The sequence below is a fragment of the Amblyomma americanum genome, chromosome 9 (assembly GCF_052857255.1).
Source record: "Amblyomma americanum isolate KBUSLIRL-KWMA chromosome 9, ASM5285725v1, whole genome shotgun sequence".
Classification (NCBI taxonomy): domain Eukaryota; kingdom Metazoa; phylum Arthropoda; class Arachnida; order Ixodida; family Ixodidae; genus Amblyomma; species Amblyomma americanum.
Genome location: NC_135505.1, coordinates 134,206,144 through 134,231,278, shown reverse-complemented (window position 1 = coordinate 134,231,278; position 25,135 = coordinate 134,206,144). Strand labels below are relative to the sequence as shown.

The following is a 25,135-nucleotide window of genomic DNA, read 5'->3' as shown; positions in this document are numbered from 1 at the left end:
GTGGCAGTGGTGGGCATGATGGTGCAAAGCCGAGAGCCAAGGTTCAACGTAAACCACAACAAAAAGGGTGTTATCCTTTTTTCACAAGTGCAAACTGCGTTTGTGTAACGAAAGGTGTGGTACTGCTAGCACCCACTGACAACTGCCGGCAAGCTAGTTATATATTAAGTCAGCTCGAAAGTGGTGGAGAGCTTACCGCTTCACATTTGGCTGGGCTGAGGTTGAAATGCTGCTTGTAAGAGAGGCTCGTTTGACGTATATATAAATATATATATAAAAGATTTTAGAAGCTGACCTCGTTAGGGAATGAGGCACTTCATAATGGCTGTTTTTAGCATGCCTTTTGCACTGTCTACATTGCACTGGCATTGCATTTGTTACCTTTTTAGGTTTTGTGGCACCGGAGAGACTTATGAACAATCAGGTAATTTAAAGGTATGTAAATACTATTAAAAAAAAGTGTCTGCCCGTTTCCTCCCCTGTGGGAATCGGACATGGGAAGTTCTCAGCTTTTGCATTTTGAACACTACTCACTATCTGCTCGTAACGGAAGTATTCTTTTTCAGCTCACTTGAGGGCCGTGTTTCGCACTGTAAAGGATATGCTGAAAGAAAGGCTTTCACTGTTGTCACTCGCAATACAAGTGAGGATGCATAGAACTTTTGCAGGTGTAAGCAGTATTAAAGGGAACGCTCCATTAGCATGCTGTGAATGGTTGCTGTCCAGGTACTCGTGAGAAACGTGCCTGTTGTATTTATTTTCAAGTAGTCGTCCTATGTACGCATGGTTCCTTTAATGCCTTCTCATATTTGGTGCACAAGCGAAAACGAATTTGGCCCTTAGGTGCGAAATGAGTGTTCCCTTTTATACTGCTTGTATCTGTACATATAGATGCTGTTGTTATTGTGATGACACTGCAAGTTATTGTGTGGTTTTGCACGACCCATAGTAAAGGCTCAAACCTGTATCTCGCCCACTTTTTATAGCTTCCTGCTATGCCTTAGTGGAGTAGAGTAAGTCTTCAGATGCAGACTTAAATGGAGTATAGACACCTAATTTTGGTTGCTTGTTTTTTTTCTCTACAATGATGCGGGAGACACAACTAATGAATCACCACGTGGTGATTGCCTACGACTGCTAAATAATTATAATCGAATTTTTCTGTCATGCTGGTTCGGGTTCAGCAGCCGAATGATGACTTGTGACGTCAACGTTTGCTTATCGTGAGGCATGAAAAAAAAAACTGCTGTATAATCGCTGCTTCTACATTTGTTATCATTCCATCTCTTGAGGCAGGCTCGGTTCAGCATTGTAGTGAATTAAAACGACAAAGCAGCGATTATATCGCAGTTTTTTTTTTTTTTTCGTGCTTCACACGACCTATAATCACATGTTGACGTCACATTCATCGTTCAGCTGTTGAAACCGAAACCAACGCAGCACAAGAAAGAAATTTGATTATAAATTATTTAGTGGTCATAGGAGGATACCACGTGGTAACCCATGTGTAATAATGCCTTACACATCATTACAAAGAAGAAAACACACACCAAAACGTTAGGAGTCTATACTTCTTTAACTAAAGAGGCTTTTCCCACTTTCATAGCGGGATACTTTCTACCTGTGCGAACGTGCTGCAGAGAACATGATGCACAGAGAAAAAGCTTCATTTGTGGGTGGCGTTGCTCGACCTGTGAAGATTTTGAAAAGGTGCATTCTATGTGGCAGATGGCTTTCTGCTGACATTTATGGTTGTGGGGGAACACCGTTACTGTATTACAAAGCAGAGGGTACTTTCAAGCAGGCCGTTAACCAATTTCTAAATGCAACAGCAGTGATAAGTGAGCCTGACACTTTCGACATGGCTGTCTGGCTCAGCCAATCATTGTATCCTGTTCTGAGAGTGACGGCGGATAATTATATCAAGCAAAATTAAGACCCTCATATCTTGATTTCACTGTGACGCTAGCGGCATGGTGGACTCGCCAATCCTTTTTGCATTTCTGTAGGAATTGGAACAGCAATATAGCAGCAATTTTTGCGATGTGTTGGTGCAGTAGACAGTGTTGGGGAGCAAGTTGACATTGTTGATCGCAGTGCCTGCAGCAAATACAATCCATGTCAGCTCTGTAGAATTGTATCATTTCCAAGTCTGTCCCTGAACCAAGGGATTTTAAAGTTTCATGGTACATATGCTAAAGGTGACAGCTGCTGTTGCCTCGCAGGGACAAAATGCTTTTCTTGACGGATGTCAATTACGTTGCAAGTTTGTTTCCTATCAAAAGCTGTGAGGGGCTAATCGAATTTGAATTCTTATTTCCTAACGACAGTATGCACAGGCGGCCGACCTTAATCATTATGATCACTAGGTTTGTACTGTTGGCTTACCAGGACTGTAAACTACGAAATCCACATGTGGCACGACTCTCATATTCACTGAACTCACATTTTTTTTTGCTCATATAGGACGTTGGTGTTTGTCGTGCATTTGAGGTATGTTCTCGGGCTGAGCATTTTAAGAAGAACGGTGATCTCTGTACGCTCGTTTGCCTTTGCGTACGGAAGGTGCACTTCGCATCAGATGACTATCAGCCCAATCTAACCAACGGTGCTGCTTGGTCGAAATTAACCTTTCTTTTTCTGTACTGGATTCGCTATTCTGATCTCCAGAGAGATTATGTGCGGCCCAGGGGGTTGAGAGATCTTACCTTGCTTGGCGTGTCTGTAGGCATTGTAGCTATTCATCTTACTTTTCATCACGCCCTGTATATATTTTTTAACATGCAATCCCGCATGTTTGTACGCTGCAGACTTTTGTTCTCGGAGTTGTGCTGCAAAACGATGCTGTTATATCGACCGAACAAGGCAGCTAGTGCATAGTAATGTGGCGCCGCAATAGATGGCCGCGGAGGTGTCGGCCAATGTGTAATTACACAACGCGATGATGAAGCGTTTATTTTTTTATGCATAGGGTTACACCATGACATGGCAGCCACTTTTAACAAGCAATACCCGTTGCATTCCATCAGATGGTGATCAGAGTTTGCACTCAAATCCAGTCTATATTCTAATGAGTGTATCATCACTGGGCACCATGATTAGTGTGTTGTGTTGGCAGAGCAGTGGAAAACAGTTTAGTTATAGGTGTACCCCTTGTCATAATTCACCGTGGCATTTCTAATATGTCGGCAGTATCAGTTAATTGGGGAGGGGGGGGGGGGGGGGGGGACATGGGTCTTGAAGCCACAGTATTTGTTTGCAAGTTGATGACGCTTACTTACCCTTTCGATTCTGTTCCTTTTTTTTTTTTGTCAGTTCTTAATGCTCAGTCATTCTTCAGGTTCTCCCAATATATGGTGCTTTGGAGAATTTTTATTAAAATGCAGTTAGGTTAACACATGGCCGATTGGCTAAATGCGATTTATAAATGATACTACTAACATTTATGTTTGCAAAAGCTTTTACATTGGCTTAAGGCAGAAGTCTGCTCATGAAGTAATAAAATTCATGGTTTAGATAAAGTGCTGGTCCGTATAATAGGCAACATGGCAAGAAAAGAAAAAGGGAATAAATGCTGAAAACACTGTTCTGAAAATACTTTAAAACTAACTTTTTTGGTCTCAAAGACCCATGCCTCCCCTTAATATACGGTGCAAAATGTGGCATCCAACACTTTTATGTAGCCTGGACGTACCCAACATTTGTCGCACCGTTTTGATAACACTGTCTCGTAGCCATCTAGTGCTTGGTTTGTGGCGTGCCGTAAAACGTGCTAGTTGTGCATACCATGTCTTTTGTGCAAAGTGTTCAAGGATGTGAACAAAAAAACGTAGTCACTGGTTCGCGCGTGGAACCCGTTTCTCGCACAGTCTTAACAAGAGACCAGTGTACAGGGTTCTGCTCATGGTGTACAGGTGATTGATTGTCTTTGCTGTTCGCCCAACTCGGTGTCGGTCCTTTTCCAGTCCTCCTCGTCCAAAGAGCTGTACATAGTCGTGCTTGTGACGTTCATAATAAATGTCTGTATTTATGGAGCCCCCTGGAAGGCATTTGTATGTTTTCTTTTGACACATCATTTTATGAACATGTGCCCTTTCAACCAGGGTTACTTTTTGATGGGAATGCATTTGTACTTTCATCTGTGCATCTTAAACGTTTAGAAATATGGTTATTTTGGCGTTAAAAAAAAAATTGCCTTAGCTTGATGTGTGTCCTGGAGATCGCTTTTGAGCATCACACACAAAATCGGAGTTGACGTGTTTCGAACAATAATTTATTTGTAGTCTTCACATCTTGCACGACATGGGCTGCAAGAAAGGGGCGAAAATTGTTTGCGTCAGAATTGGGACACACATACTACAACTGCAACGTAAACTGGAACATAAAGACAAGGAAAGGAACTCTGGAGGGCACTTGTTGTATAGGCCTGCGTTTTCTTCGCTTGCAGCGATAATTCCTCAAACTCTTCCTGCGCTGTACCGCTCAGCCAATACACTACACTCGGGATAAATTGTAATTGGTTTTTAACAATATTTTATTGCATTTTAATAACTAAGACGCTACTTTGGTGGAAAACAGCTTTTAATAAAAAGTTAGAAAAGGCCAAAAAAATTGAACTAACGGTGTTGCTGTCATTGACCGATCACGTAAGCAAACTGCGATGCGTCAATCCTAGAGGCTTGGCTACGTTGCCATCTGCTTCAACACGGTTGTCACGAACACTGTTTTGGTACAGACTTCGAAAGTTTGAATCGTGTGACAGGAAAATTTTAAGCTGCAATTTTCTCGGCAATAAAATTACCGGGGGCACTTAAGGGACTTGCGAGTAATGCGAAAGCATTCCAATTCTATGCCTGTACGATTCCAATTCCATTCTAAGTCTATTCCAATTCTATTCTATTCCTCCGGAGTTGGTGCTGTTGTATGTGCTAGTACTAACTCTTAGTGGATAACATTTTGTATTTTCTCGCCTTTGATGACGTTGCACCGTTTCAACCAATCGTGAGTGTTGTATAACGCTGCCATTTTCTGGGTGACGCCGGGTTTTCATGTCTGTGAGCTCTGTATCTGTAAGGCTTTCACATAAATAAGTGTGTCTTATCCTACCAAGCAAACATCACTACACTTGGAGAGAGTCATGGAATCAATGTTTACTAAGAACTAAGAAGTTGCCCAAAAAGAGCAAACACGTTACTCGTTACAATAAAAAAAAAAGAACGCGTTACTGCCCTACGTTAGCTACAAAAAAATGTAATGCGTTACCGAAAAAAAGCATCGCACATTACTTTGCCGTTACTCCATGGCCATAAATTTTAATAAGTGCATTCTTGCTGCAAGAACTCACGGTAACAATTTTATAAAGCTCATATTGTAGCGAGAGCTACACTACGCCAGCTCTTCGAGCCTTCAGCGTGGCGGCACCGTGGCCTTGAGCCAGTTGGTCACGTGGTGCGGAGCAGCTGCTGCTGCCGGCAGCGCGGCGCACTGGCGAAACCGAGCTGCAACAGCTGCGCGCATGTGCCTGTCGAGTAGGCGGGAGAGGTGTCGCGGCTGTATAAGTAGGCGACTTGGCGGAGCCGCCGTGGCAAAGATGGAGAGTGGAGGAGAGGCCGAGCTGAGCTCGGCGGCTCTGAAAGATGCCAGGGCTCGGCGTTGGAATGAAACCAAGAGGAGGCGGCGAGCCGAGGAGACTGAGGAAGAGCGTGCGATATGCCTCGATAAGCGGCGTAAGAACGACGCGGTTCGGAAGGCGCGCCTAGTTGCCAATAGTGAAACCACGTCCAGGGACGAAGATGGAGGAGGAACGCCCAGCTCTCGCGTCACTCCAGGTTTAACCAGAGCTGAACCACAGCCAATTTTTTCGCATAAAACTTCTAGCCCCAAAAACGATTTTACCCGAAATCATTATTTAACAAGAATACTTTGCACGAATATGCAGGAGCTTAGCAATGCGATAGTGGTCTAAAGTTGCCTGTAGAGTTACATGTGATGGCTTTTATCTCTGTGGCACATGGTGAAGGCATTTTTTGAATGTTAAACACAAAATGACACTTGATCGTCAATTCTAACTTCACAAAGAAAACACTGCTCAACAAATTTGCAGTAATTCTGAAAAATGTGGTGTTCCAAAATGCTCGGCATGCTTCCACTCTGTAGAAAGTTGTGTGTGCGAGTGGTCAGGGTAGGGGAGGTAGGTGAAGGCAAGTGTGTGAATGCATGTTCGTGCAGGTGTTTCGTGCTTTATGGATATTCTGTCTGTTTTTTTAGTTGGCTGCGTCGTCAAGGGCAGGTGTTTTCTGGCATGCAACAAGGGTCGTCGAGAGCGCACGCGTATTTTGTTTATTTGCAACAGCACTTTAGGTGTTCAGCGCTTGTTTTTTTTTCTGAAAAAGGGGCGGAGGAGGGGACAATTGGAATAAAAAGTAACTAGTAACGTTCGACCTCACATTACCGAAAAATGTTAACGTAAGTATGTTGCCCGTTACGGTTTCAAAATGGTAACGAGTACATTATTAAGTTACTGAAAAAAGTAACGCATTACCGCCAACACTGCTTTAAGGGGACTGTATAAACTATAAGCAAGTAAAAGCACTTCACTTTGCTTAATGCAGTTGATAACGGGGCTCTCACAATTGTTTTTCTGTTAGCTCAAACTAGAAAGCTTGTCTGAGACGCTCGTATCTAAACGAATGAATTTGTGCCAGAGCAGTTCAGTTTACGTCAAATGTGATGTCACGGGGCTGCACTCCACGCCTGAGATAGCACTCCTGACAACTTGTGAGCACTGCAGACTTTCTTCCAGTACGAACTGGTACGCTAACAGCAACCAAGAATCTTGCCACCGAATGTAACATTCTTTTGTTTGATCTTGTGCCATTGTCTAGTAACCAGAGTTACTACCCTAGCTCAAGTAAGCTCGGGTAAGTTCGGAGGAGTGTTGTGCGAGCTACGCGAGAGGTTGCTCGGGAAGAGTTACATGGTCGCAAAATCCCTACCGGTGGCTGCCTTAACATCTATGCTATTTCTTTTTAATTCAAAAATACCTTGTTCTTGGTGCAGTCTGCACACCTGACATCCGTGAAAGCTAATCTAATGATCTCGGGCTACATTAAATTGGAGCTTGTAGTCTCTCTTAAAGGACAGAGCTTTGGAGCATTCTGTGTTGCCTTACCTCGGAGCAGTACGGACATTCTCCGAAAAACATGTTGAAGTTCTGCCTCACAGTGGGCAAGGAGCGCATCCACTGAAAGAAAAAAAAAAGAGGGGCGTAGGGGGGGGGTTAATGCTTTCGGAAGAAACAGATCTTCAGCACAGCATGTCATAGCATGGTTTTAGCTTGACAGCAGATGACTGGAGCAGCTACACTTCTGCAAAACCCAGACAATGCAGCTCTTTTTTAGTAATCTCACAGATTGGATCTGAAGCCGTAAAATGGACAGTTCGGAGGGGCAGAAGGCTAATCTGCCTGGCATGTGCACTATACTGGCAATTGAATGTCTCCAATTCCTCTTTGGTGAGACAGAAAAGGTGGATAAAGTTTGTTTGCTTAAACTAAAGCAGAATTTGAACAGGTAATGCCATGAGACTTCACGGTTGCTCATAGAAAAGCTCGTCATTACAAGCTCGCATCACAACTCATTCGGCTTCTTATGCATTTCACTTAAGCTACTGACGCCATTCACGTTTTCCTTTGCATAAAGTGCACGTATTTAAGTAAACCACGTACTGCAAAACCACTGCTGCCATCTAGGGCAGAATGAGAAACGACTGCTTTTTACTGTAATGGATTTTAGATTAGCCAAAATGTTTTGAAGGGATTTAACGAGGGCTTTTTTTTTATGGCTACAACATAATATTTTGTGTCTGTGTTTCTTGCACAGTTCCAGCATAAGCAGTAGACATTTTCACCAAGCACGCAAGTTGGTTCTAAATTTGTTTACACACTGCGGGTAAAATACAACACGTGATGTGCTGCCACATTGTGGAAATTACAGCCGTGGTGCAGGGTTTTGGTTAAACACCAAAAGACGGATGTGCACCCTTGAATGCCATCAGCGAAGGATTTATATCACAAGCTTTATACGCCTCTGTCAAAGAATAGACAAAAAGCAGATTCTGCGAGGGCATTTCATTCTCTGATTTGCACTGGGCCGTATGGGCGACTGGTAGAGGTCATTTCATATCCAAACAGTTCTCCTTACTTCAGCTAGGCAAGACTGGTGAAATGGCTTGTTGCAACGGGAATTTTGGCACAGCTTGTCCGGAATGTGGCCCTCAAGGAGGTAGGAATAACAGATGCCACAGGCACAGTCAACATCCTGAAAAATAGAAAAAGAGACACTGCCAACCGTGGCTTTACCATTTTTTTTTTTCCCCACACAGACGCTTCGCACCTTCTTCTACACCAGTATGACAGAACAGCAATGTTGCAAAACCTCACTTTATGAGTCTGCCAATTCAGACCACGAATCTTAGAAATCAAAATCCCCCTCACAATCTTCCCTCTCGGAAATCACAATACTCACTGACAGCCGCAGCAGTGAATGTTTTCTTATGGAACAAAAACTCTCGTGTGCCTTTAAAACTCATGAACTCAGGAGTTCATTGTTAATCCACATATGAATATGCACGGAATGATAAGTTTAACATCCCAAAATGAGACATCGGCTATGAGGGACGCTGTAGCGGAGGACTCCAGATTAATTTATAGCACCTGGGTTTCTTTAAAGTGTGCCTACATTACACAGCACACGAGCTTTTTTTTTTGTATTTTGCCTCCATCGAGATAAGACCACTGCAGTCGGGACTGAACCTGAAACACTGGTTTCAGCAGCCAAATGCCAAAGCCACCGAGCCATCGCAGTGGGTCCTACAAAAGAAAGTGCCAATTCACATAAACATGTAATAGGTAACCACCAATGGTCCCTTAAGGTAAGGTAGTTGATTCCATGAGAAGATCAAGCTGACAGGCCACAGCAGTGAGTCGGGTAGGCAGATGAGATTAGTAAGTTTGCGAGGATATGGCAGCCACAGCAGGTGCATGGCAAGGTTAAGATACACGAGAGGCCTCTGTCCTGCAGCGGGCATAACTGGGTAGACGATGATAATGATGAGATCAGGAGTTGACTGCACTGAATTTTAGTGAAGATAAGTGCATTACCTACAAGCCGTGTTGTGCTTGAGAAGATTACCACAGTCAAATTTAGAAAACCTCATGAGCACATGGGACATGACATAAGCGTAACACTGGCATGAACAATTATCTCACCTCCGGAGGCTCAGCGCAGAGTTTGGATGGCAACTCCATGCCTAACAGTGATGCCAAGTTTGTAGTTATCAATTCACTGCAATTCCTACAAGAAAGGGCAAGAATTCAGAATAAACAGTTTTTGATACGTTGCTGGTGCGACAGAATGGGCCACTTCAGCTTGGCCCTTTTGGTGGCAAGCTCGTGAATGCCTGCGAAAAATGCCACCCACCATTTACTCTTGTTTTCTTCCACAGATTCTTCATGGGCGCTCACAGCTGAAAGAGAAAGGTGGTGGTACTTAACGACACATTGCAGTACAGGGCAATGCATACGGTAAACAATATACAGTTATGATCAGCTTAACTACGTCGATTGCAGAACAAACGCCTCTTCCAGTGACTTCCAGTAAACCCTGTCCTGCGCCAACCGCAGTTAACCTTAACCCCACAGGTTTCCGAACTTCTCCGTCCACCTGATCCTCTGCCCTACAACCCTGCTACGCTTGTCCTCTCTTGGAATTCACTCGGTTGCCTAAATTAAGGGACCATCGGTTGTCTTCCCTGCGTGCCACGTGCCCTCCCCACGGCCATTTTTTCTTGATCTCAGCTGGGATATCATTAACTGCCGTTTGTTCCCCGGCCCACTAATGGCCGCCTTATTACAGGAGTGAAAGGGGTGCCATTATTTCATGTTCGGTATTTACGTTTAATATTAATTTTATGTAATGCGTAGCTTACTGTGCACTACATGTAGTTACAATACATGGGACCATATTTTGAAATGAGTCCTTCTCTAATTCATTCTTTGTCTCAACTCCCATCAGTCGTTACTACTTGTAACGTCGAAACTGATGGCTAAGCAAGCAATCTGTGTCATTGACTTTAATATCGAAGGTGGCTCTGAGTGAGGCAAAGAGGCAAGTGGAATAAGAATTGTCATATAATATGAATAAGAATTGTTATAAAATATGACCCTCACAACTACATCTCCTTTTTGCATGCAATAAAGCTGCAATTTCACCAGACACATATTGCATTAAAAACTGAGCAACAGCAGTGACTAAAGTAGAGTTGAAGTAAGCTGGGTCAGTACTAAGTAACTAAGTAATAATTAGCAAGCACTCACGTCTGTGAGGACCACAGAACTCAAGTCTAGGAAACATCCTTGGTGCTCTTGGCTGCACAACTACGGCAACAGAAACGTTGTTTCCTAGACATAAAAAGAAAGAATTTCATGTCAATATCGCTTGCAGACAGCAAGCAGTAGTCCACCAGCATGAAGGTTCACAAAAGAATGCACAGAATAAATACTATCATTACTGATAACAACAATATACCATTTCTTTTATGGCACACCACAGTGTATATATATATATATATATATATATATATATATATATATATATATATATATATATATATATATATATATATATATATATATATATATATATATATATATATATGGGCCTCCCAAGCCAACAGAGAGCTTGTGGGGCAGTGCCGAGCAGCATCTATGGGATACACAAATTATGCAGTACTACTGACGTCAGATTGTGCGATAAAAATCAAGATAGATTTAAGACAGGAAAATAGAAAAGGAGGCAAGATGGCAAAAAGGAAATAAAAACAATTTTAGGAAGGGAGACCACGTCTTTTTAACTTCTTGAATCAAAAAACACTACCAGGTAAATCATGAAGACTTCGTGGCATTTAGAAATGATGACACATAAGTCATGAAGACTTCGTGGCACTTCGAAATCATGAACGCGATCACCATATCCTTTGTGCACCCGAGGTAAAATGAAGCATTCAAGTGGATGCATTGTTCGAACGAGGGAATATGGATGACAAAATTCATTAGCCCACAGATACTAAGAACAATTTCCCCGTCACTTGATTCAAACTTATGACATCTACATCAAAAAGGACTCTGTGGTAACTATTTTTAAGTGAGTGAAAGAGAGCAGCCTAGCCTCTGGGATCTATGCCTTAAAAAACTGCCGATGCGCCACAGCTTACTAGCAAAATTGATCAGTGATTGTGGCACTAGTATTTCATAGTTTGCATTTTTCTAGCTTACATGAGCTCCATTTTCAAAGAATAGGTAATCTATTGGTACAGACCATATTCAACTGGTCCTCAGCGTCGCACAATCGGACTGGAGTGGATCTGTTTTGAGGTATTGAAAGCAGGGTAGGGGGCTTTGACACACGCAAAGACAAAACCTGTCAAATTCATCTCACCGAGAATGTATTTTCACAAAAGTGACAGCTTCACAGTCTTGGTTCTCAGCTGTCAGTCACTGTGTAGCATTGCTTCTAAGAGCTAGGTCAGACCAACCCAAACTTTTTCAAGGGATGTGAGAACTTCATCCAAATAAACTTATTTGTGCTAACAAACAGTTACAAGCTCACAGTATAGTGAATAGAAGAAGATTTTTTACCTAGGGCTACCCTACGATAGCAGTCGCAGTGTCTTGGACTGGTCGGATCAAGAACCCAGGAGTTTGAGTCCAGGTCGTCCATCACGGCCCAAAAATCTTGAAACTTTTCAACTTCTTCCTTGAACTTGTCATAAACTGCTTTTAGTGCCTGGTCCTGTGAGTAACGAGAATGTCATGGGTGTATTATCTCATTTTTGCACAGGCAACAACACCACTGAGCCTGCTTTTCTTACTACGAATGCAAATAGGCTTTCCAGAGTCAACAAAGTTTAATTTTAATGATATCAAAATTTACCACACCAAAAGCGACTATCAAATGCACAAAAATGTTGCGATTAAACATCCCTCAAAGGGAAAATATATTTAAGCATTAATTTAAAAATGAGCACTTGAACAAAGAAGAGCAACTCAGTTGTTTTATACTAATTCTGCCAAGTAGTTTGAGATGTTACGAGATGCTGTAAGTTACCAACACTGTTCCAATAGAACTCTAGCGGAACAGGCAGGTCAGACTCAACCATGGGCTCTTCAACTGGAAACTGTAAAAAAACAAAGGTAAACCTGATCAACACATATTTTGCTTAATCTCTGTTTGCGGAACACTTTGATCCTTACTTTATGCAACCCTAGCAGTAGTAAAGTGTTTTGGCACAGAACAGCAAGAAATGGTGTCAAAAATTTTAAGCTGCTGATATAGGAGCTGCGGAAAGCAGATTTTGTATACAAGGCAGTTGCTTTCAATTGCTTTCAAGATGCTTTTAATTCTACTCCATAACCAGAAAATGTGTAAGGAATTTTCTGTTGTAATCATGTTCCGTTAAGTATTACAACCACACATATATTATTCTTTGTTGAAGATGCTACCACGAGTGAAAGAGCAGTAATCCTTACAACACTCTTCCTTGCATCCTGACAACTCTCATCGAGTGTGGCAGATGTGCTTTAGAAAATGTCGCTCAAAACGTGCCGAGAATAAACCATCGTCTATGCCAAGTTTCCTCAAACATCTGAAGCATTCGAGAATGTTGTGTGCAATGCTGCATAAAAAGCTTACCGCTTCAGAAAATCGAATCTTCAGTAAATGTTTCCTCTTCTTCTGATCAATGTGTTTCAAGTGTATTTCATCACCTGACGTGCTCAGGTGCTCTAGGCTGTACCAAAGAAATGGAAAATCAAATAATCTTTGTCGTACATCTGAACACTATGTCTGAATTTGGAGGGAGAAAAAACAAACCATTGAGACATTTGTATGCTGAGTTAATTTTGATATCCATTTGCACATGGACTTAGGAAAAGGGTTGAGAACACTTTGCCAACACTTTGCATTAAAAAGAAAAGTTATAGCCAGGAAGATCTCTTGGCTGCACATGTGAAAATTCTCAATCTGCAGAAGCAAACAGTAGGTGCAAAACTACCTGTGTCATTTCTTCACACATCTGTCATTTACGTGTACATAATGTCCCACATTTCCTAGGAAAGTGCTTTGTATGTTGAGTACATAAATATGTCACGTGACATCCTGCTACTTTTTCATCACTACTTGTCGACAAAGTTCATTACCAGCATATTTGGAAACAAAATTTAGTTTTTATTGCATAAATGTTGTATGCGAAGGCAAGCAGCAGATGCAACTGAACACATCTTCAGGTATTTGAGTTTTCTAAAGTGCACTTCCTCACATTCCTTTTGTACGCATGCAACTACTGTCTATTTCTAAAAGCCCAGCTTACATATCGCACATTTTCATATGCTCTCACAGGGCTGAACATTTGACTTCTTTGCTTTCAGCGACTAACGTTATTCGCTCAACGACACAAATGCAGTCAGACACTCACTTTTCCCATCCACACTGTTCCAAATCCGCCATTATCCGGCTGAAGACTTCGGGAGCAGGATCAAAGGTCCGGTGTTTCTTTCTTGACTGCAGAACCATCTCCTATAATATACGATTTCAATAAGTTACTAAAAATATTTCTTCCAAGTTTTTTTATTTTCTCGCGAAAACTCCGCTGGCCCTCTGAATATCAAGCAACACTAGAGATTAAGCAACTTTGGGCAGAATACGTGCAACTTTTTGAACGTAAACATACTTTCGTGATTTGTTCGTGTCTGGATTGAGGCTACCGCGATTGGCCAGCATAAGCCGACCAATCAGATTCGCCAGTGCGACCCCTGATAACCAATCAGTGAGATAAGATTCACTCACCATCAGATTGCAAAATTCCATCAGAAAGTGGCTGGCTGATTTGCACTTCGAGAAGAGCTGGAAAATTTCGCGGCATTGAGTACAACTGAAGTTGTAAGCTAAAGCGCTGAGCAGGCAGCGAGGATTAATTTAAAGCTACTGCATACAAACCTCGTCAAAATTTTTACCCGACGAAATTATGATTTGCTGGAGGTCCCAGTCGCCGCTCAAGCAATAGGTGTCCGGATTATGGACGTCTCCGACGCTTAGATGGACAAAAAAGTCTTCATCCTGCCGACAGAACGAACGAATAAGCGCAGTATAGTATATGAAAATCAGTCATAGAAGCAAGCAAACGAATAAAAATAATTAAGAACACTGTCCATAATCTGAAAATGCGTTTGTAGTCGAGCGAATTAGGCACCTGAACATTTTACCGGCATGGCTACCTATAAAAACGTTTTATTCTTTAACGAACACTTGCCAGTATTTTTAGGAAACCCTTGTACTCGGTACAGCTGTCGTTCATCGGAAGCAGCAAAGGGAAACGCTTCAAAATCTCGCTGTCTAAGCGATCACATTCGACACCGTCCATCACATCTCTGGGCGCGGCCATTTTCAAACAAGGTATGTGATGATGACGATAGCACCGACACAGTGTGGCTGTATCACCATGATGGTTTCTGCTAAAATTCATGCAGTAGTAGTAGTAAGTGGTTTTTATTAATCGAATAATAAAAAGGAAGGAAAATATTTTTGCTAGCCCCGGCATCTGCCATCGATACTGAAGCACCTGAGCTGGGGCACCGGAAATAAAGGATAGCAGACAGAATGGAGAAATGAAATGAAAGAGGTGAGAGGCGTAAAATTCAAGGCAATAGTGAAATTTCATCCGCACTCTGGTAGGGGGTCGTGGAATGGCTCGCGCTAAAGTCGCAGAGCGTTATGCATCTTCACTTCAAGAACAAAATATATTACGAGTCACGGCTAGGTGACGTGGGCAGCTACCCGATTTAAACGGTTCAGCAGTCCAGCCCATGTTCAGACTCATGGAGGAAGGAGAGAACTTCCTCCATGTTCAGACTTATCGGTCTATCCATCTATCTACCTGTAGCATTTTTAGGCTCTCTGGGCCCCTAGCATTTTCTTCGTTTTGTTTTTCATCGCCTCTCGGCGCCATAGGGGTACTACTACCAACACCTCATTTTAAAGGCGAAAGCCCATTAGCAACGAAAGCCCATTTGCAACGAGACCAATCGTCCAGGAAAAGTGAGCGGTCCACAAAATCCCCAATGACATCATCTGAGCCAAAACTCACATTCAGATCACGATCTGAGTCATGAGTGAGGCAAAACTCATATTGAGTTCATTATTTGAGTCCTGAATCCGCGGGGCTCAGATGATGGTCTTTGTTTTAGCGACTACGGTTTGGCTTAGCTTGTTTTTTTTCCTTTAAGCAGGGAGGAAAGACTTACTGCCGCGACCAAGGACGCTTCAGGACGAGGTGGCTTTAAGCACGTGCGGATGTGTCGGAAGCTTGGACCGAGCTCCACCATGCTGCTAGGAGGGGGGGGGGGGGGGGGGGAAGGGCATGGCCATGAGCCATTGGTCGAAACGAGTGATTCCCTAGCTTGCTTGAGTTCGTTGTTTGACAATGACCATGGACCCCATTTATGCCATCGCCATATTGCTATGTGGGGATTTTCTGGCGATCATACTAAATGTCCCTGACGGGCCGGAGGCGCTCAACTTAGCAAGACGGCTACTGAGAGGAAGTGACAACACGAAGGTGTGCAAGCACGAACTTTTAATTGGCGTAAAAGTCGAACCTCTTTATAACGAAACGGTCTGTGACGAAATAACCGATATATCGGAGGAATGACGATTCTCCTTGGAAGCTCGGTCAACACGGGCTATAACGAAGGGCAGTGTTGACCGAGCTTCCAAGGGAAATCGTCATTCCTTTGTTATATCCATTATTTCGTTATAAGCAGCTTCGTTACAACGAGGTTCGACTGAAGAGGGTCGCAGACCGAGCCAATTTGTTCACGATTCATTCGGGACCCTGCGCGCAACATACTTCAGGGTCCCGTCAATTGGTCTCTCGATGGATGGTTGATTTTCTTACGGAACATGTTAAAAGAGATAAACTGCACGAAGCGAAGACATACGACAAATATCGCACTGCGACCAAGCGCGTTACCTCGACGCTGTTTTGTTCGAAATCGTCGAGGACCTGATCAGCGCCTTCAAGAGAGTTAACTGCTCAGCTAGTTGGTTTTCAGAAATAATGTTACGGGACGGCAAGCAGGTGAAAGCAGGACTACATGACAGATGGCGATGGAATGATTTAATGGCGGTGGGCCTAGCTCGAGCGCTCCGTGCAGCGCCACTGCCCACTTTGTCGTCTTCTAGTTGGTGACACTTAGCAACGCTGAAAATCCCGGTAATTAGTCAGTAAGCTTCGCAGCCCGTGGAGTAGGCAAGGCATTGTTCCAACAGGTCACGATGGACGTCGTCGGGTAGCATTGTGTGCCAAGCCCGCCCGAAAATAGGTGGGGATTTGAAGCTATTTCCAGCAGACTGGGTGTTGAGAGGCAAAGCAAAAAGAACGTGAGCATGTAGGAAGCACCTCATGCCAAAAGCTTGAGCAGGTATAAGACCAGGAAGTAGTAGTACACGAGGAAGGTTAAGATAGGCTTTTGTGGGAGCTGCTCAATAAGGTGGAACGAAGCAGCAGTTGACACACTTGCGTACGCGGGAACGTTTGCGGATTGCGAGCGCGAATGCGCACAACCTATAACGCACCGCTCTTGTGGGTCGGTGTCGCAACATCTCGCAAGAGCGTTTTCCGTGCGGGGTGCGCGAATATATCGAATAGCGAATCGAACGCCATCCTATTCGATCCGCTGTACGAATCAAATAGGCCATGCGCATGACTATTCGAAACATTCTCTCAAGTTTTCGAACCGGTTTCGAATATTTGGCTCGAAGTTCCATGTCCAGCATTCTTGGACAAAAAAATTTAAATATGTGATTGTTCTAAGATATTGTTAGGGATATATTGAAGGTAATGGTTCATTCTTCCGATGCGTAGCAAAATCTTTCTTTTAAAGTGTTTCCATCGCTTGTATCGAGCAATTAAGACTGCCATAAAAAATCGATAGGGAACGTTTTTGACGACAGCGAAAACATTAGTAGCAAAAAAGAAATGGAAGCCTGCCCACGGGAGATCTGCGGACATATTAATTGTTACAATGAAATCTTACAATATATGAAAAAAAAAATTGCGTTCATAAACTTTTTACTGTTGAAAAATGCCTTTGTCCAGGATTGTTGGGTATGAATAAGGCACTCTAATTTTCTTCAACGGCAGTTTCACAAAGATTGGCTATTCGGACGCCGCCCAGCATGCTTGGTCGGCAATGGGCGCTTGAGAGAAATGTTATTGCCAATTCGACGCTAATTTCTCGCGGATTATTTTGAGAAAAAAGGCATATATGCTGAAACTGAAAGATATGGACTTGTTTCTGAGGCTTTGTTAGTGAAAAAATAAATAAATGAGTGCCATGCTGAGTTTATGTCTCCATTCTCTTAGGTCACCCGCCTGAACACTGTTAGAACTAGCATATATATATATATATATATATATATATATATATATATATATATATATATATATATATATATATATATATTATATATATATATATATATATATATATATATATATATATGGTAGTTTCCGGTATACAGTCCGCCGCCGATGTATAGTCCGCAGTTTTTACTGAACAAAAAAAATTACTGTATAGTCCGCAAAGATAAAAAAATTTTAACTTTTTGATATAACCCCAGCGCACTGTATGCTGGAATTTTCGGTATGTGACGCAAAATGCCGTTCGCGTGAGCACCGAGAGATTTCCATTGGCGCAGCAACTCGTTTTTGTCTCATAGAAATGCCCGTGTGTTTAACTATGCATGCTATATAGCGCAAAAGTGTTTACGGCCACCAGATAAAAAAAAAAGAAAATAGAGGGGAGAGATCGCTGGGCGACGTAATATTGTTTTCGCCGAGTCGACGAGGACAGTCGGCGTGGCGTTTCCAGCAAACACCTTTCATTGCCGGTGCTCGGCAATGTCCCCTCGTCACGCAAGGGGGAGGAGCAGGTAAAGGTCAGCGAAGGCGACACGAAATGCAGGCGTGCCGGGTAGCTTACTGGCCTGACGCCGGTCGTCAAGTCCATGCGTTTGAATACGTACACTGAAGGCAGGAACATCCCCGCCGCGGTGGCTCAGTGGTTAGGGCGCTCGGCTACTGATCCGGAGTTCCCGGGCTCGAACCCGACCGCGGCGGCTGCGTTTTTATGGAGGAAAAACGCTAAGGCGCCCGTGTGCTGTGCGATGTCAGTGCTCGTTAAAGATCCCCAAGGGGTCGAAATTATTCCGGAGCCCTCCACTACGACACCTCTTCCTTCCTTTCTTCTTTCATTCCCTCCTTTATCCCTTCCCTTACGGCGCGGTTCAGGTGTCCAATGATGTATGAGACAGATACTGCGCCATTTCCTTTCCCCCAAAACCAATTATTATTATTATTATTATTATTATTATTATTATTATTATTATTATTATTATTATTATTATTATTATTATTATTATTATTATTATTATGCCAGGAACATGGAAGGAAGCAAGGAGCGAAGGAAGGAGTGAAGGAAAGAGGCAGGAAGGAAAGGGAAGAATAACGGAAAGATGGAGGGATGAATTAAGCGAGGATGGAAGAATGAAAAGGAGCGAAGAAAGATGAATGGAAAGAAGAAGAAAAGGAATGAACGAAATAACGAAAAAAGAGGCAGGAAGGGATGGGAAGGGAAGAATAACGGAAAGAGTAAGGGATGAAAGAAGGATGGAAGAACGAAAAGGAGCGAAGATGGATGGAAAGAAGGAGGGAAGGAATGAAGGAAGGATGGAAGAATGAAAAGGAGCGAAGAAAGATGGATGGAAAGAAGGAGGAAAGGAATGAAGGAAAGAGAGAAAGAAAGGGGCAGGAAGGAAAGAATAACAAAAAGAGGGAAGAAGGAAGGAAGAATGGAAGAATGAAGAGGAGTGAAGAAAGATGAATGGAAAGAAGAAGGGAAGGAATGAAGGAAATAACGAAAAAAGAGGCAGGAAAGAAAGGGAAGCATGACGGAAAGGGGAAGGGACTAAGGGAGGATGGAAGAATGAAAAGGAGCGAAGAAAGATGGATGGAAAGAAGGAGGAAAGGAATGAAGGAAAGAGCGAAAGAAAGAGGCAGGAAGGGAAGAATAACGGAAAGAGGAAGAGACGAAGGAAGGATGGAAGAATGAAAAGGAGCGAAGAAACATGGATGGAAAGAAGGGGGAAGGAATGAAGGAAAGAGCGAAAGAAAGAGGAAGGAAGGAAAGAATAACGGAAATAGAAAGGGATGAAGGAAGGATGGAAGAATGAAAAGGAGTGAAGAAACATGGATGGAAAGAAGGAGGAGGGAAATTATTAAGAAAGAGAAGAGGGAAGACAGTAGAAAGGGGAGGGGGAATAAAAGATGGAGAGGGGGAAGCAAAGAAAGAAGGACGCGGTGTGGCTGGCACCCAGTGCAAGTGCGGAACTATCAAGCGACGTTGTTAGTATTTTGAATGTAATGGTGCGTGACAAGGATAATTGGGGAACACTGAACGGACAGGCCTTTGTTTTGCAGCGTGCCAATTTAACTTACTGCCGCGCGCACGATGGTGAATCACCAGTAATTTACCGAAACAGAATGAGCACTGGTATGTATAGTCGCACAAGAACCGTGAAAGGCATAACCAGAAAAGTTGAATGGTGCCGAAAGAAGCGTACACTGTCTCTTTTAGATTTACTTGTGTAATATGCATTGCGTATTACAAATAAATAATCAAATGAAGGTTCAAGTTCTTGGAATAACACACTGTTGTATACACGTTTGCACCAGGCAGCAACGAAAAGCTATATAAGGTCAGTTAATGGCGGCTTGATTATTCATAGACTTCGCGCCGTTTGCTGTTTACTGTTGCTATGGCGACCGGATGAAGATCTTGCAACAACAGTTGCGGGCGATCTCAATGTACCGGGTTCTCGGTGCTTGCGCACCACCTCGTAAAAGGAGCGCAAAATTACAGCCTATGACAGTTTAGTCCTTTTACCTTCTCCCTACCTGAATTAATCCCTTACTTCACCACTTTTCCCGCAGGCTTCATTCAGGCGTTTACCGTACACACAGCTGGTGTGCCTTTTCTTTGCTCCGAAACTCCACCCTCTCCCTCCCCTACGCCCTCTCAAGATCATTTCCGATAGCCAGCCATGCCAAGCTGTCTGGTTAGCCTATAGAAACTCACTGTTGGAAGAAAGAATTTGTATATCTCGCTCGAGGTATCGATAAACGCCGAAGTGCTTTTGCCCAAGTTATTGACTATAGGCATGGTCTGGTACCTGTAGATCTTACTTTTTTCTTCTTTTTGTGCTATCGAAAATTAGTTTTTGAGGACAGGAAATGACGCAGTAACTGTCGCACATACCTCGGTGGACAGCCGAACCGCGCCGTTACGGAAGGGATAAAGGAGGGAGTGAAAGAAGACAGGAAGAAAGAGGTGCCGTAGTAGAGTACTCCGCAATGATTTCGACCACCTGGGGATCTTAACGTGCAATGACATTGCACAGCACACGGTCGCCTTTTGCGACACGGCCGCCGCGGTCGGGTTCGAACCCGAGTACTCCGGATCAGTAGACGAGCGCCTTAACCACTGAGCCACCTTGGCGGGTTTTTTTTGTGTGTGCCATTTATAACAATTGCTGGGTCATATACCCTGTGATTGTGTTTTGCGACGGCACCATATTCAACGCACTTCAGATATAGTGAGGGTGTTATTTCTGTTAACACACGCCTGGCGCAATGAAGGCAATTAAGGGGGCACAGAGACTGCAGAGAAACTAGGGTTGAAACGTGCTCTGCTAATAGCATAATTCTTTGGCTCGAATGCCTACCTCTGCCCCCCCCCCCCCCCCACCCCTCCGTTTCGGGACACACCCGGTGCTAGTTTGTCAAGAAAAGGCCGTCGAGGGCTGGAAGCTATGGGAGCCTGACTTGGTCGTATACCGGGCGGCATTCAAGTATAAGCCGTTCGGAACAATTACGCCTCATTGTTTCCTTGTTCCAGGAACGGGCGCGCACGGATTAAAAAGCCTTTTTCTCGTCGGGGGAAAAAAAAGCGCTTAGTAGCGTGTGGGCAAGGATAAAAGACCCCCTCCCCCGCGTTTTTTCTTTCTTCTTTCGTTCCTTCTTTCTATGACAAACTTCCCGCAGCAGACGGCAAAACTTTTTCCCGCCTCGTTCCTAGTATGCTTAGGCGGCCGCGTGTGCGTCAGCAATGCCAGCGAGAACGATAATAAACAAAACGTTAAGATGTTCCTGCCATCTACTCTTATGAAAATGGTCTATAGGCTGTCTATAGACTTCTTATAGGATCTATTGCCTTCCTATATACATTTTATTTTGTCTATTCACAGTCTATAGCCTGCCTATCGAAAAAGAAAACTTAATGAAAGTGTATGTCCATAAGGCTATAGATTGTCTATAGGATGCCTATAGGATTTGTATTTCCTATAGACTAATCCACAGAATATGTCTAGAGAAAGTCTATACACTCTATATATATAGACAGGAGCCTATGGATAGTATATAGAATGTTTACAGAATTTTTATTCTTTTTAAATAGAGCTTCTAGTATGCGCTAGCAGAGTTCCTTATATATTAGTTGAATTTCGTACATTTCTTCAAGCAAAACTTTTGCATTCGACCGATGAACGCGCCGCTTCTTAGCTGCGATACTGTGTCTAAAATTTTCAAGAAAACATTTTTAAAACCAGTTTAACCGCACGTCAGCAGATGGCGCGACAATCTACACGTTTTTGGGAAATAAATGTTTCTAAAGTGTCAAGTCAAAGTCTATCGGGATATTCGCAAATGGTGTGATGAACGGGCACTGTGCCATCCATCTCAGTCGAGAATCGTCGGTCATATGCGTTCGCATTGGTCCGTTAACGACGTCTTCGCTGCTTCCTGTTTGCGATGTTACGTTAGGTTTACTGGCGCTATCAGGCCATCAAGGCCAGCCGAGGCGACAGTATGCCGTTTGTAACGATGCAGTCGTAACTATCGTGGTTTATTACAGAAATACAAAAAGAAAGGAAAAGATGTTCCCGGCCGCTGCAGTTGATATCTGATACCTTAAGCATCTGAGCAGCAGATACTCCTAACGTTCATCTCGTTATGCGGTTTCACATCACCTGCACTGCCAGTAGCTGCCCAAAGTTTCGAAGAACATTGTTAAAAAAAGCGGCAGTCAAGGGGCGCGGCGCGCAGGACGATGTATCGGATGTTCCGCTGAACGCGAATTCGATATACGCGAACAATAGTGCTATCTATACTTCTGCATGGGATTTTCAATAGGATGTTCTGTCTGTTCGATATAAACAATAATTTGATATATCCGGGTTTGACATATCCGAGCTCGACTAGAAACACGAGAGGGATACTATTACCCGTCGTATTTGTATAACAACGTTAGCGAATTTACATGCGTAAAAGCTTCAGTGGTTACCAGCCTGCTGTTGTAAGAGCGTTATTCGGGGTGAGTTTTGCTTTCTTCGAAAGCGAACATTCGACGGAGCAAAACTTCAGGACGCGTTGCGTTATCATGAGCTGCAGTATCAGCTGCATTAGCGGCAATTCTTAGAACGGAAGTTTCTTACTCAACCGAATTGAATTGAACCAGCCCAGTTCAGGGAAAAATTGACCAACTCCTCTTGTGGGTTCATTAGCGTACGCGGCGAATGTCGCTCTGTGGGTTTTATGTTCGTAGTGAACAGCGCTCAGGCACTTTTATGCACTGCCGCTGCTCTCAATCAATGGGTCAGAGCAGACAGGATACGCGTGCTAACACCCACAATAGTCAGCGACAACAGGACCAATCGAATCATTTCCTGCGTTGCATTCAGCGCAACGGCCGTCACCCTTCGAAGCAGACGACGCTTCGAGCGGAGAAATACACTGCGCGCTGGAACGACAGGCCTTTCATCCTACCAGCAGCAAAACACCAACGCAAAATCCAGGCTAATTTATGAAAATTAACAAGTCATTCCGTCACCTATGAATAGAATATTTATTTATTTTATGTGTATTTTACCTAAAATAAGAAAATAAACATTTAATTTTTACTCGCTAGATGGGGCGATAGTTTGTGAGTAGCCGTTTTAACTCAAGTAAGGCGACATATTTTGATGCCGGCTTTTTATGAAGGGTTTCAGTGGGTGACCCAACTAAAGGTACCGCCGCACCGCTTCAGTTTATGATCACGTGACACGACGCGATCGCAAATAGTCGGCGGAGCAACAAGCCAGCCCGAACGGCGGCGTACCGTCCAAACAGCGCTAGCCGCAGCGGCGGCGGTTGGCGGGCGGGCTTTTTCGGAGTTTGCGTTTTGCTTTCGTCGTTCTTTAGCGTGCGTGCTGTTGGTGCGGCTCACAAAACGGTTCCTGCAGGGGGGAGCGGCGCCAGTATTCACTCTCTCTTGGATCGTGCTCGTGCCGCGTGGTTTGGTGTGCGTAGGGGGGGTATAACGGGCCACGGAGATGCCGGCGAGCGCGGCTGAAAGAACGTGACAGCCTACGCTCGGCCTGAAAAGAGAAGGTAAGTTTGTGTTTTTTTCTCTTCTTTTTGCTTACGTAGTACTTACTCGCGCGTCGGCCGTCGCGCTCTTCCTGCTGCGTTTTCGTCGTGGCTTGCTCTATCTATTCGATCGGGAAGAAGAAGGACCTATGCGAGTTTTCGATAAGAAGAAAAAAATGAATAACCTCAGCGCGATAACGCTGGGCGCGTAACTGTTTTCTGTTTCCAAGTTCGGCTTCGCTGCGTTACACGCGCCGGCTTTCGAATTTGACAGCGCCACAGCTGAGGGAGCGCCATGGATTACTGGACTATGACATCGTCGTTTGTGAGTTTCAACCGTCAGTTACTCCTCTTGAAACCGGTAATTTCGACCCGCATTTCCGCCGTTTATTATTATTTTTTCTTGGTGATTTGTTCGCGATGGTTTCTTGAATTCGGGAAAATAGCCAGCAGGAGATTACGGTGTTTACGGCGCTCGAGTGTGTTCATTAATTACGGTCATTACTTCTTCGCTGCCTTGGCTAGCCGCACTGACTGTGCAAATCGCTCACGAGCGCTTAGCCGTATACATTGTTTATATATACAACGCATACAATCTTTATTTCTGACTTTCGCAATGTTTATTTCTGATCCAGGAGACTGTGTCGTGGTACTCAAGACGATATGTGCACTCGTAAAAGTGTGGCGCACTTCAAACGGCCTTATCTTGAACTAAACCAATACGACAATCACACTTATTACTAGGAAGCATGTCCCCATTGATTTCTGCTCCTACCTCATTGGCAACAGGTTGAAGAGAGCAAAAAGCACTCCAAATATCGGTGATTGCACGGACTATGCTTGAGATTTCATGAACATGTTAACTATGTTGCCAGTTCTGCTTCTTCTATATCCGATTTTATTGCATCACACGTGGATTCAGTGAACCGCATTGTTTGATAATACTGTTTTGTTCTCTCAACTGTGTGCTTTAAGCTTGAAGTCGCGTCGGTTGTTTGGAACTGTGTTTGCACTGTACTTAGAAGGTAGAATCGAAAAAAAAGTTCAACAACGTTTCCTCTGCATCATATTATGGTAGGTACCTTAATAATAATAATAATAATAATAATAATAATAATAATAATAATAATAATAATAATAATAATAATAATAATAATTGGTTTTTGGGGAAAGGAAATGGCGCAGTATCTGTCTCATATATCTTTGGACACCTGAACCGCGCCGTAAGGGAAGGAATAAAGGAGGGGGTGAAAGAAGAAGGGAAGAAGAAGGAGGTGCCGTAGTGGAGGGCTCCGGAATAATTTCGACCACCTGGGGATCTTTAACGTGCACTGACATCGCACGTTAAAGATCCCCAGGTGGTCGAAATTATTGGTCGCCGATTTTACTACCAGTATACGAGGACCCTCACTTAGTGTAACCTCGAAGAATTACGAACCACAAGCGAAAAACACGATCGAATCATCTTTTACAAGTCACACCGCATGTATGTTTTCACGCCCTAGAGTTTTAACGCTCCAACAAAATGGCTGCTCTACCAGAACATTTTTTTTTC

At 43.5% G+C, this 25,135-nt stretch overlaps 2 protein-coding genes across 2 annotated transcripts in view; one reads left to right on the top strand and one right to left on the bottom strand.

The window, feature by feature from the left end:
• Nucleotides 1–4,251: 4,251 nt before the first annotated feature.
• Nucleotides 4,252–14,535, bottom strand: Fancl (E3 ubiquitin-protein ligase Fancl). Its single transcript, XM_077637451.1, has 13 exons — nt 14,365–14,535; nt 14,052–14,171; nt 13,902–13,958; nt 13,531–13,631; nt 12,750–12,846; nt 12,169–12,234; nt 11,696–11,849; nt 10,376–10,459; nt 9,480–9,525; nt 9,269–9,353; nt 8,202–8,318; nt 7,172–7,243; nt 4,252–4,307 (listed from the first exon to the last, which is right to left on the bottom strand). The coding sequence occupies exons 1-13, from the start codon at nt 14,494–14,496 to the stop codon at nt 4,287–4,289; spliced, it is 1,152 nt and encodes a 383-aa protein (XP_077493577.1). The 5' UTR covers nt 14,497–14,535; the 3' UTR covers nt 4,252–4,286.
• An 8,758-nt stretch (nt 14,536–23,293) lies between these two features.
• Nucleotides 23,294–25,135, top strand: part of LOC144104447 (uncharacterized) — a 60,387-nt gene continuing 58,545 nt past the window's right edge. Inside the window, exon 1 of the mRNA XM_077637445.1 lies at nt 23,294–23,601. The gene's annotated coding sequence lies outside the window, so the exon portion shown is untranslated. The remainder of the gene's footprint in view (nt 23,602–25,135) is intronic.

Bases quoted from the DNA above. Each gene is read 5' to 3' on its own strand.
- Fancl (XM_077637451.1), bottom strand. From the start codon at position 14,496: ATGGCCGCGCCCAGAGATGTGATGGACGGTGTCGAATGTGATCGCTTA. The intron at 12,235-12,749 runs GTAAGCTTTTTA...GTTTTTTTACAG, and splicing joins AGATTCGATTTTCTGAAGCG to TTTCCAGTTGAAGAGCCCAT. The intron at 7,244-8,201 runs GTAAGGAGAACT...TTTTTCTTTCAG, and splicing joins ACCAGTCTTGCCTAGCTGAA to TGGATGCGCTCCTTGCCCAC.